The sequence below is a fragment of the Sapajus apella genome, unplaced genomic scaffold (genome assembly GCF_009761245.1).
Source record: "Sapajus apella isolate SASKATOON/1434 unplaced genomic scaffold, GSC_monkey_1.0 scaffold23, whole genome shotgun sequence".
NCBI lineage: Eukaryota > Metazoa > Chordata > Mammalia > Primates > Cebidae > Sapajus > Sapajus apella.
In genome coordinates, this window is record NW_022436963.1 from 1,363,587 (window position 1) to 1,376,666 (window position 13,080).

The 13,080-nt window shown below is 43.3% G+C and overlaps 1 protein-coding gene across 7 annotated transcripts in view; it reads right to left on the minus strand.

The window, feature by feature from the left end:
- Positions 1 to 13,080, minus strand: part of IP6K1 (inositol hexakisphosphate kinase 1) — a 61,326-nt gene that overhangs the window by 8,404 nt on the left and 39,842 nt on the right. For 6 of the 7 annotated variants that reach the window (XM_032289855.1, XM_032289857.1, XM_032289856.1 and 3 more), the window contains one exon: positions 5,283 to 5,493. In XM_032289855.1, the coding sequence (XP_032145746.1) occupies positions 5,283 to 5,493 (211 nt within the window). Of the gene's footprint in view, positions 1 to 3,691; positions 4,123 to 5,282; positions 5,494 to 13,080 lie in introns of those variants that run through there. The other variant, XM_032289861.1, reaches the window with a different exon arrangement.

Here is a 13,080-nt window from a genome sequence, read left to right on the forward strand (position 1 = left end):
CTCCTCTAGGGTCTCACTGCACAGGGTAGGGGAGGCCTGAATCAAGCCTCCCACAATGACAGACCCACAAACCCTGCTAATTGGTTGCATAAAGGTCCCATGAACCAATAAAAATGAGTAAATCTTATGAGTAGTCTTCTTTCTATGTCTTTTAAAACTATCTGAAAAATAACGTTTTTGTCAAATTATGTGGTAAAAATTACTTCACATCCATTAGGATGGCTACTATCAAAGAAGAAAGTGGAACAAGTGTCCAGTATGTGAAGAAACTAGAATTCTCGTATACTGCTAGCGGGACTGTAAAATGATGCAGCCATAGTTTGGTGGTTTCTCAAAAAGCTAAACAGAACTTCCATTCCAAGGTATACACCCAAAAGAAATGACAAGAGTTCAAACAGACACTTTACATCAACATTCACAGCAGCATTATTCACAATAAACCAAAGGTAAAAACAACCAAGCATCCATCAACAGATGAATTGATAAACAGAATGTGGGATATACATACAATGGAATATTATTCAGCAATAAAAAGGAATGAAATTCCTATACATGCTACAACATACATGAACTTGAAAACATTTTGCCAAGTGAAATAAGCCAGACACAAAAGCATAAATATTGTATGACTCTAAGCATGTGAGGTAACTGCAAATCCATTAAGACAGAAACTAGAAAAGTGGTTGCCAAGGGCTGGGGGAAGGAGGAATGGGGAGTTAGTTGCAAACAGTGTTAATATACTTAATGCCACTGAACAGTGCCCAGCTGAGGAAGGAAATTTTATTTCTAAAATAAGCCAACGTCAGGCACGATAGCTGACACCTGTAATCACAACATTTTGGGAGGCCAAGGTGGGAGGATTGCTTGAGCCCAGGAGTTCAAGACCAGCCTGGACAACATGGCAAAACCCCATTTCAACAAAAATTTTAAAAATTAGCTGGGCATGGTGGCATGTGCCTGTAGTTCCAGCCAGCTAGCTACTTGGGAGGCTAAGGTGGGAGGATCACCTGAGCCCAGGGGGTTGAACATGCAGTGAGCCGTGATCCTGCCACTGCACCCCAGCCTGGGCAACAGAGAGAGAACCTGTCTCAAAAATAAATAATAAAATAAATCAAACCACAAAGGAGTTTTTGTGAGAAAGCAACTTCAACTGAAAATACTGGAAAATACCAACAATTTCATTATGCCCAAACTAAAAATCTTTGCTTGAAGTAACCAACGATACTGTTTTATCATACTGAAAAGCCAAGAAAACCACACTACTGGTGAAGTGAAGTCATGTGCCCTGCAAATTACAGAGCAAGTCTGCGGCTCAGAGCAGAAGTAGAACATTAATTTTTTTTTTTTTTTTTTTTTAATTTTTTTGAGACAGCACCTTGCTGTCACCCAGCAATTTCAAATGCCACTCTCCTCTCCCGAACTGCGGGCCTCTCCTGTGTGTGGCATGAGTGGTACAGATTCAAGCTAACCACCAGGGCTGGTGTGTGCTGGAAATGATGATCCTCCCCATGGGCTGACTCTCCCCAAGGGTCAGCTGTGCAACACTGGCAAAGAGGTAATGGCAGAGACCCCATTTCCACTTATCGGAAAGTAGAGGAGCCCACCAATACCTCTTGGCGTGACAAAAACCTTATTTTCAGCAGTGAGGGCACTGCTGAGGCTGTTCAAAGATGCCTTCTTAGTGAAACCCTTTAGGAAATGGAAAGGTTGACTTATTTGCCATGTAAACCCAAAGTTCTCTGTGTCTGAATGAAGCCCCCACTGTACTTGGTATCACCCTCAGTGTTGCAGTCCTGGTTCTGTGAAGAAAGAAGCTGCACCCCCGGAATGACAGTCTCTCTGCTAACAGGCCAGACAAGAGGTTTGGTCAGTACAGGTAGAGCTGTCACCTTCAGAGCAGGACCTTGAACCTGGGCATAGACAATGATGTTATTCTAGGTGATGTTATTCTACAGTTTTTTGCCAGATGACTCATGAAGCAGCCTCTGTACCTTTGGAGGACAATTTTTAAAAGCCCACTTTAGACTGGGCACAGTGGCTCATGCCTATAATCTCACTTAGGGAGGCCAAGGTGGGAGGACTGCTTGAAGCCAGGAGTTTGAGACCGTTCTAGGCAACAAAACGAGACCCTATCTCTACAAAAAACTTAAAAATTAGCTGAGTGCAGTGGTATACAGCTGTAGTCCCAGGTACCTGGGGAAGCTGAGGTGAGAGGATAGGATCACTTGAGCCCCGTGTTCAAGGCTGCAGTAAGTCACTGATGGTGCCACTGCACTCTAGCCTGGGTGACAGAGGAAGACCTTGTCTCTAAAAAGGGGGAAAAAAGGGGGCTGGGTGCAGTGGCTCACACCTGTAATCCTAGCACTTTGGGAGGCCAAGGCGGGCGGATCACAAGGTTAGGAGTTCAATACCAGTCTGACCAACATGGTAAAACCCTGTCTCTACTAAAAATACAAAAATTAGCTGGGCATGGTGGCGCGTGCCTGTAATCCCAGCTACTCAGGAGGCTGAGGCAGGTGAACTGCTTGAACCCAGGAGGTGGAGGTTGCAGTGAGCTGAGATCAAGCCACTGCACTCCAACCTGGCAAAAGAGTGAGACTCTGTCTCCAAAAAAAAAAAAAAAGAATGAAAAGAATAACCAAAAATGGGGGAAAAAAGCCCACCCTAAAGCACTGCTCAGAGAAAACCATCAGTTGTCAGCTACAGACTTGGGGAACATTCTTGGTCACTTGAATGACCAAGTTAGGTCCCACAGTCATCAGTCAAGAAGCAGCCTCTTGGGGAGTGAAGAGGAAGCAATAGAAGAAGTGCTTCTATGGGCTGGAATTCATCTGTCCATAAGAATGTTTGACATTTGAAGACCCTGCTTACTAAGAAGTGGATATGAAGCTCTCTCCTTGCATCAAAGATACAGACCTGGCCAGAGAGGACCTGCTGACTGAGGACACAGGAAATGACACATAACCCATTCAGCCAGTGTCTTAAGGAGTTCTGTACTCAACATGGGTGTGTCCTTGTTCACCAAACTGAGTGAGGAGAGCTGGAATGTCCTGGGCCTTTACAAAGCTTTAGGGGCACACGTATGTAGCATGTATTGGTGAACTGATCTGATATCACAGCTGAACTATGTACTGTCACAAATAAGGAAATTCCCAATTTAAACTTCTAAGTCAAGTCACAAAGCATCTTACTGAAACTTTTTTTTTTTTTTGGAGACAGAGTTTTCGCTCTTGTTGCCCAGGCTGGAGTGCAATGGTGTAATCTTGGCTCACTGCAATCTCCGCCTCCTGAGTTCAAGTGATTCTCCTGCCTCAGCCTCCCAAGTAGCTGGGATTACAGGCATGTGCCACCACACCCAGCTAATTTTTTGTATTTACTAGAGACGGGTTTCACCTTGTTGGTCAGGCTGGTCTCGAACTCCTCACTTCAGGTGATCCACCTGCCTCGGCCTCCCGAAGTGCTGGGATTGCAGGTGTGAGCCACACCATGTCTGGCCCATAATTCTATTATTATTATTATTATTATTACAATTCTGTGGGGTTTTAGTGAATTCATAAGATTGTAAAACATCACCACTACTTTTCAGAACATTTCATAACCCCAAAATCAAAACCATCATCATTAGCAGTCACTCCCTATTTCCCACTACCTCCAGCCCCTAACCACTAATAAAAAGCAAGCACTAACCTACCTTTTTTCTCTATAGATTTGCCTGATGTGAACACTTTATATAAATGGCATTGTACATATGTGGTCTTTTGTGTCTGGTTTCTTTCATTTAATATAATGCTTTCATGATTCATCCATGTTGTAGCATGTACCAGTACTCCATTCCTTTTTACGGCTGAGTAACATTCCATTACATGGGTATACCATGTTTTGTTTATCCATTCACCAGTTGATGGACACTTGGGTTAGCCAGAAACTGGAAACAACCCTATTAGAAATAATGTTAAGAACATTTTGGTACAAATTTTGTGTGAATATGGGTACTCAATTCTTTTGGGTATATACCTAGGAGTGGAATTACTGGTTTAACTTTTGGGTTTAAGTTTTTTTTGGCAGGGGGTGGGGGGAATATATACCTAGGAGTGGAATTACTGGTTTAACTTCTGGGTTTTTTCAAGTTTTTTTTTTGTTTTTTTTTTCTTTTTTAAGAGATGTGGTCTCACTATGTTACACAGGCTGGTCTGGAACTCCTGGCCCCAAAGGATCCTCCTGCTTCAGCCTCCCAAAGCATTAGGATTACAAGCGTGAGCCACAGCACTCAGCCTAGTTTAACTTTTTGAAGAACAGCTAAATTGTTTCCCAAGTGGCTATACCACTTGACCTTCCTACTAACAACATAGGAGGGTTCCAATTTCTTCACATCTCTATCAATACTTTTATTGTCTGTCCTTTTGATTATACCCATCCTAGTGGGAGTTCATATTAATTCTTGTGTGAAATTATCAAGACACATAATTTGAGGCTGGGCGTGGTGGCTCACACCTGTAATACCAATACTTTGGGAGGCTGAGGCAGGCAAATCACCTGAGGTCAGGAGTTCAAGACCAGCGTGGCCAACATGGTCAAACAATGACTCCACTAAAAATACAAAAATTAGCTGGGCATGGTGGCGTGCACCTGTAATCCCAGCTGCTCAGGAAGCTGAGGCAGGAGAATTGCTTTAACCTGGGAGGCAGAGGGGGCAGTGAGCCAAGATGGCACCATTGCACTCCAGCCTAACAGAGCAAGACTCCATATAAAAACAAACAAAAAAACATAATTTGAATTTACAAGAAAAATCAATTTCCAACACAATGGAAACTAAATTTTAGGTGCAGGGAAAGGGTTAATGACTGATATGATTCTCAGAGGTCCGACACAAGACCATCAGGAAACTCCCGTTTAGATGGGACTCACAACCCTTGGGCTTGGACATCCTGCAAGTTGGAAAGCATTTGGAGCCTCACTATGAACTAATGTATTGCAACCTTCTGTGTTGTGGGTGGCAACATAAAACAAAAAGCCAAAGAACCTTTTGTCACCAGCACAGGGGATCCCTGCTTCCAAAGAGCTGAGAGAGCTTCCTTCCTCTCTCAAGCAGGTATAGCTATACCCAGAAAGAGGCATCTCTGGGGTGGTATGACACAGACAAGAGGCTATACCTGTGTGAGTATCCCAAGAACACCAGTTATCTTATCCAACCTTGACCTTGAGCCCTGCTTTCCTATGATGTGTCAGGACTCTGGAGAAGTCTTGAGTGCTTATATCAGCAGGACAAGAAATGTACCTCTTACCTCTCAGAGGTCTCAAGGGACAGGCTGGCTTTCTCCTCCTTGTGGTCACTGCCACTGCCCGACCGGTGCAGGCTCCGGCGGGAATGTTTGCGCCGAGGTTGCTCCCGTTCCGGTGTGTCATCCTGTTCCACGGTCTCACTTTCCACATAAGGATAGGCCACTAAGTTGATGTAACCATCACTATCCCCCTCAAAACAGACAGATACCACACCTGTTTAAAAAAAAAAAAAAAAAAAAGGCAGCTGGTAAACAAATGTCAAGACGGGCTGAGTCTACGCAGCACAGACTGTTGTCACTCACTTTCCCACACAGCACGAAGACATCACCTGCCCTGAACCAACTACAGATCAATGTTGGAACAACAGCCAGCAGACAGCATCTTTCCAGAAAATAGATGACTGTCCATCTCTATGCTAAGTCTGATGCTTACCTTTGCTCCTGGATAAGTCTATATTTATTTCTCCCTCTCTTATCTGGCCCTCTCACTTTCAATTACTGATTTCTGTACCATTCAAAAGAACTGTGTTTGCAACGTGACACCCACACCTGGCACGACTTAATCCCTCAACTTATTGAAGTACTCTATGCTGCTATTTCATGTGTGTATTCTCCTTTAAATTTCTGCCTGACAGTGTCAACCAAAGGGACATCAACACTTCTCCCTCCAAGAGGGTCCAAAAAAATCTGTGTTCTGCCCACACTAAGCATCAGGCTATCCTAGCCACACTACACAGAACTTCCACCCCTGGCATCTCAAAGATAAAATATCTTTCCGTTTGCCATGCTGTATCCATAATAGTTTGTTGTGCCCATTTTAATCAAACAGGTTGTTTGTGGTGTCGTCTGGATCACAGTGAGTTAAAACACAAGTAAGACCCATATCAAGTGTTCTTAATACAATATAAAAATACATATATCCAGAAATTTGAGGAGGAGGTTCTGGGGAAAAAAAAAAAGGAACTTTGTCTCACTTCCACATCCCACCTTTTGTCTGTCAGCTACATTTCTACATTTACACTCTCAGATGCACACAGTTGGCTCTATAATCTGACAATCAGTGAGAAGCACTTATGGTTTATTTTCTGTAGTGACAGGATCTCCCTGTTTTGTCAATTTCTTTTACATTGTAGAATAATTACTGACTTAAAGTTCTTTACAATATTCTTCTTTTTTTTTTTTTTTTTTGAGACAAAAGAGTCTTGCTTTGTCGCCAGGCGCCAGTCTGGAGTGAATACAGTGGCACAATCTCAGCTCACTGCAATCTCTGCCTCCTGGGTTCAAGCAATACTCCTGCCTCAGCCTCCTAAGTAGCTGGGATTACAGACGTATGCCACCACGCCCAGCTAATTTTTTGTTTTAGTAGAGACGGGGTTTCATCATGTTGACCAGGCTGGTCTTGAACTCTTGACCTCAGGTGATCCACCCGCCTCGGCCTCCCAAAGTGCAGGGATTACAGGCAAGAGCCACCACGCTCTGTCTTCTTTTTTTTGCGTTAGAAGGAATCTTGCTCTGTCGTCCAGGCTGGAGTGCAGTGGTGCGATCTCAGCTCACTGCAATCTCCGCCTCCCAAGGTGATTCTCCTGCCTCAGCCTCCCGAGTACCTGGGATTATAGGCTCCTGCCACCACACCCGGCTAATTTTTCTATTTTTTAGTAGGGACAATGTGGTCTTGAACTCCTGACCTCAGGTGATCCGCCTGTTCGGCCTCCTAAAGTACTAGGATTACAGGCATGAGCCACCATGCCCGCCTAGAGTCCCTGTTTTTAATTCTTTTGGATATATATGTAGGAGTGGAATTTGCTGGATCATATGGTTTCTGTGTTCACCTTTTAGAGGAACTGCCAAACTGTTTTCCACAGCGGCTATGCCATTTTACATTTTCATCAGCAATGTTCCCATTTCTCCACATCCTTGCCAACAATTATTTCCCTTTTTTTTTTTTGAGATGGAGTTTTGCTCTTGTTACCCAGGCTGGAGTGGGAGTGCAATGGCGCGATTTCGGCTCACCGCAACCTCCGCCTCCTGGGTTCAAGCAATTCTCATACCTCAGCCTCCCAAGTAGCTGGGACTACAGGCATGCACCACCATGCCCAGCTAATTTTTGTATTTTTAGTAGAGACGGGGTTTCACCATGTTGACCAGGATGGTCTCTATCTCTTGACCTCGTGATCCACCCGCCTCGGCCTCCCAAAGTGCTGGGATTATAGGCGTGAGCCACCGCGCCCAGCCTTATTTCCCTTTTTAAAAAAACAAACAAACAAACAAACAAACAAACAAAAAAACTATTATAGCCATACTAGGTAAAATAATATACCTAGTATGAAGTGGTATCTTATTTTGGTTTTGATTTGCATTTCTTAATGCCTAATTATGTTGATGTGCTACTGGCCATCTGTATGTCTTCTCTGGAAAAATCTCTATTAAAGTCCTTTGTGAATTTTGAAACTGGATGATTTTTATTGCTTTCAAAACATAATCAGAAGAATACTAAATTTGGCAAAATAAATATTCTAAGGCTGCTAAATAAGAACAAAGCCAGAAATAAACACACTGCTTTCTCCAAGTGGCTGGGAAACTTTAACAGTCCCACTTTATAAAATGTAGCTTCAGCCACACTCAAAACACTGAAGGGCAAACATTCTGCCATAAATATGCCAAAGCCAGAAAGAAAACTATATACCCTGTCAGCTCATGGAGACCTTCTGATGCTAAGGGAAAAATCCCTTAAAAGGAAAATAAGCCCTGCTTCCAGATAAATGTTCTCTAAATTACAACCATTAGAATTGAGACAAGACAATTTAGAACTTCAAGGTGCCTCCCAGGGAAGGGTTGGCAGTTTCCAGCACTGTTCAGTATTTCCTCACACCTTCTCCTCTCAGACTGAGTAACAGGTATCTTTAAAGGCCGTAACATGGAAGGCTTGCTTGAGCCCAGGAGTTTGAGGCTGCAGTGAGCCATGAATGCACCGCTGCACTCTAGCCTGGACAACACAGCAAGAAAATAAAAATAAAAAACTAAAAGCCACAGTAAATCCTTAGCTACTTTATTTTCTTTGCTTGGGCTACATTTTCACTAGAAAAGAATAAATATGCTAGCTCAAAAGTACAATTCAATTACGCTAAAATTAATCCCTTGTAAGTCAAATGAAGCCCAATTTAGTCAAAGAAAATAGAAGCATAGTGGAAGATATTATTAGTCAAATTAATCTATTTTGGGGCTGGGCATGGTGGCTCACATCTGTAATCTCAGCACTTTGGGAAGCCAAGGCAGGCAGATCGCTTAAGCCTAGGAGTTTGAGACCAGCCTGGGCAACGTGGTAAGACCCTGTCTCTATAATATACAAGTAAATTAGCCAGTACACACCTGTGGTCTCAGCTACTCCAGTGGCTGAAGTGGGAGAATCACTTGAGCCCAGGAGATCAAGGTTGTGGTGAGTTGAGATCGTGCCACTGCACTGCAGTCTGGGTGACAGGGTGAGACCATCTCAAAATAGTATATAAATAAATAAAATGAACTAAAATTTTATATTAAAAAAATACATAGGCCGGGCACAGTGGCTCATGCCTGTAATCCTAGCACTTTGGGAGGCCAAGGCAAGTGGATCACTTGTGGTGAGGAGCTCGAAACCAGCCTGACCAACATGGTGAAACCCCGTATCTACTAAAAATACAAAAAATTAGCCAGGCATGGTGGTGTGCGCCTGTGATCCCAGCTACTCGGGAGGCTGAGGTAGGGGAACCACTTGAACCCAGGAGGTAGAGGTTGCAGTGAGCCAAGAATCCCACCACTGCACTCTGTCCTAGGTAATGAAGCACAACTCTGTCTAAAAAAAAAAAAAAAATTAAGGCCGGGCACGGTGGCTCAAGCCTGTGGTCCCAGCACTTTGGGAGGCCGAGGCAGGTGGATCACGAGGTCAAGAGATCGAGACCATCCTGGTCGACATGGTGAAACCCCGTCTCTACTAAAAATACAAAAAATTAGCTGGGCATGGTGGCACGTGCCTGTAATCCCAGCGACTCAGGAGGCTGAGGCAGGAGAATTGCCTGAACCCAGGAGGCGGAGGTTGTGGTGAGTCGAGATCGCGTCATTGCACTCCAGCCTGGGTAACAAGAGTGAAACTCTGTCTCAAAAAAAAAAAAAAAAAAAAATTAAATTAATATATATATAGAGAGAGACACATCTTTCAGCTGGGAGCACTGGCTCACACCTGTGATCCCAGCTACTCGGGAGGCTGAGGTATAATGCCTCATGGAGGCGACATGGGAGGATAACTTGAGACCAGGAGTTCAAGATCAGCCTAGGCAACAAAGTGAGATCTAATCTCTTAAATCCCACCACTATGGGAGACCAAGGTGGGAGAATTGCTTGAGACTGGGAGTTCAAAACAGGCATAGGTAACAAAGCAAGACCCTGTCTCTACAAATAAATTTTAAAATTAGCCAGGAATAGTGGTGCACCTGTAGTCCCAGCTACTTGGGAGGCTGAAATAGGAAAATCACTTGAGCCATGACTTTTTTTTTTTTTTTGAGACTGAGTTTCAGTCATTGCCCAGGCTGGAGTGCAATCATGTGATCACTGCAACTTCTGCCTCCCGAGTTCAAGTGATTCTCCTTCCTCAGCCTCCCAAGTAACTTGGATTACAGGCGCCTGCCACCTAATTTTTGCATTTTTAGAAGAGATGGGGTTTCACCATGTTGGCCAGGCTGGTGTTGAACTCCTGACCTCAGGTGATCCACCCACCATGGCCTCCCAAAGTGCTAGGATTATAGGGGTGAACCACTGTGCCCGGCAGGGCCTGGTTTTGAGGCTGCAGTGAGGTATGATTGCACCACTGCATGCTGCCACAATTATTACTGTGTTGTAATGCCTAATGGTGTATGTAATGCCTAATGGGTGTGTGTTGAATGGTATTACTGTGTTGTCTGCCTAATGGTGACTTCTATTTCCATCATTTCTTCTACATGTATTAATTAAAAGAAATTAGAATTCTATGAGGAAGAACTGTCCCTTCATATCCATGTATCTATCAATATAGACTTGTGGATATTTTATTGTTTAAATTCTTCTAGATTGGGTCCCTCAACTCCTTTAAAGTTAGCTCTTAAGTACTTCTGACATCATTTTTCACCACTTCTTTACTGTCACCACAAGATGCTCTAGGCTTGTCTTATAATTTTCTTGCCCCAACTCAGGAACCAACCATTTCACTAAGGAGCTTTGTTTCTTGTTATTCCTTTGTTTCTTCTTCTAAATATGGCATTTAGAAAATTCAGGATTTGGTTGCTAGATATACTGATTGCTACTGAAGTATCACTGCTTTTAGGCCCTCCCAGCAGACAGAACTAGGAAATACGTGTATGATAACTAGCCCACACATATACACACATCTAATTACCGCTATCAGCACCGTTGTTAAACTCAATCAAGCCAAAAAAAAGTGTCAATAATATTTCACACCTTGGCAGGTTTAAAAACAAATTTTCATTTATTTAGTATGGCCAGCTGTAATCATCAACTGTTAGTGCTTGCAGTACTAAATGTGAAGTTCAAGGTTTTTGTAAATTGATGCAAATAAGCTTTGCCTCATTCATTTATCAAGTATTTACTGACATTCTACTAGATCCCAGGCCCTCAGCTCATTAGTGTAAAAGACTAAAAAAAAAAAAAAAAAGTCTATACCTTCAAGGAGCTTCCATACTAATGTGAAAATCAAATATATAGACAAAAATACAGATTATAATAAGTTCTATGAAGAAACTAAGTAAGGTTCTATGATTGAAAATATGGTTTCCAGAGCAGAATCACATAGGATGATCAGGGAAGAAGTCTCTAGGGAGACCTGATAAACCAAAGGTTGGAGGAGCAGGTGTGGATAAGGGTACTGGAAAGAACATTCTAAGCCTAAGTAAAAGCCTTGAGGTTAATTAAAAGTAAAATCTAAAAAGCCTGGTATATTCTAAAAACTGGTTCACCTCTTTCTGCCAATTAAGAAACAACCCAGGCCAGGCACAGTCGCTCATACCTATAATCCTAATACTTGGGGAGGCCAAGGCTGACAGATCACCTGAGTTCAGGAGTTCGAGACCAGCCTGGCCAACATGGCAAAACTCCGTCTCTACTAAAAACACAAAAATTAGCTGGTGGCACATGCCTGTAATCCCAACTACTAGGGAGGCTGAAGCACAAGAATCACTTGAACCTGGGAGACAGAGATTGCAGTGAGCCGAGATCGTGCCACTGCACTCCAGCCTGCGCAACAGAGTGAGACTCTGCCTCAAAAAAAAAAAAAAAAAAAAAAAAACCCAATTCAAAAATGGTCAAAGGACTTGAATAGACATTTCTTTTTTTTTTTTTTTTGAGATGGAGTTTCGCTCTTGTTACCCAGGCTGGAGTGCAATGGCGCGATCTCGGCTCACCGCAACCTCCACCTCCTGGGTTCAGGCAATTCTCCTTCCTCAGCCTCCTGAGTAGCTGGGATTACAGGCACACGCCACCATGCCCAGCTAATTTTTTGTAATTTTAGTAGAGACGGGGTTTCACCACGTTGACCAGGATGGTCTCGATCTCTTGACCTCGTGATCCACCCACCTCGGCCTCCCAAAGTGCTGGGATTACAGGCTTGAGCCACCGCGCCCGGCCGAATAGACATTTCTTATACCAACAGCCAGTAACAAAAACAAAAATGCTTTACATCATTCATTAGCCATTAGAGAAAAGCAAATCAAAGCCACAGATACCACATACTCCACTAGGATAGCTACAAAAAGAAAATAAAATGAGTGTTGGTAAGGATGTCGAGAAACAGTGACCCTTGTACACTGCTGGTAAGAAGGCAAAGTGGTGCAGCCATTGTGGGAAACAGTTTGGCAGTTCCTCCAAAAGGTAAACAAAGAACTACCACATGATTCTAACAATTTCACTCCTAGGTATATACCCAAAAGAATTAAAAAACAGTGACTCAAATAGACACTTGTAAGCCAATGTTCACAGTAGCACGATTCACAACAGCCAAAAGGTAGAAACAACCCAGGTGTCCATCAACAGATGAATGAATAAACAAAATGTGGTATATATTTACAATGAAATATTATTCAGCCATAAAAAATAATGAAGTGTTTTTTTTGAGACAGAGTCTCACTCTGTTGCCCAGGCTGGAGTGCACTGGCACGATCTCGACTCACTGCAACCTCCACTCCTAAGTTCAAGAGATCCCCCTGCCTCAGCCCTCCAAGTAGCTGGGATTACAGGCATGCACCACCATGCCCAGCTAATTTTTGTATTTTTAGTAGAGATGGGGTTTCACCATGTTGACCAGGCTGGTCTCGAATCCCTGACCTCAAGTGACCTGCCTGCCTCGGCTTCCCAAAATGCTAAGATTGGCCGGGTGAGGTGGCTCATGCCTGTAATCCCAGCACTTTGGGAGGCCAAGGAGGGGGAATCATAAGGTCAGGAGATCAAGAACATCCTGCTCTACATGGTGAAATCCCGGCTCTACTAAAAATACAAAAATTAGCTGGGTGTGGTGGCACGTGCCTATAATCCCAACTACTCAGGACACTGAGGCAGAAGAATTGCTTCTTCAATGAGGGAGTCAGAGGTTGCAGTCAGCCGAGATCCCACCACTGCACTCCAGCCTGGTGACAGAGACTCCATCTCAAAAAAAAAAAAAAAAAAAAAAAAAAAAGGTGCTAGGATTATAGACGTGAGCCACCGTGCCCAGCCAAGAATGAAGTTTTAATACACGCTATGACATGAATGAACCTTATAAACATTAAGCTAAATTAACCTTGTAAACAAG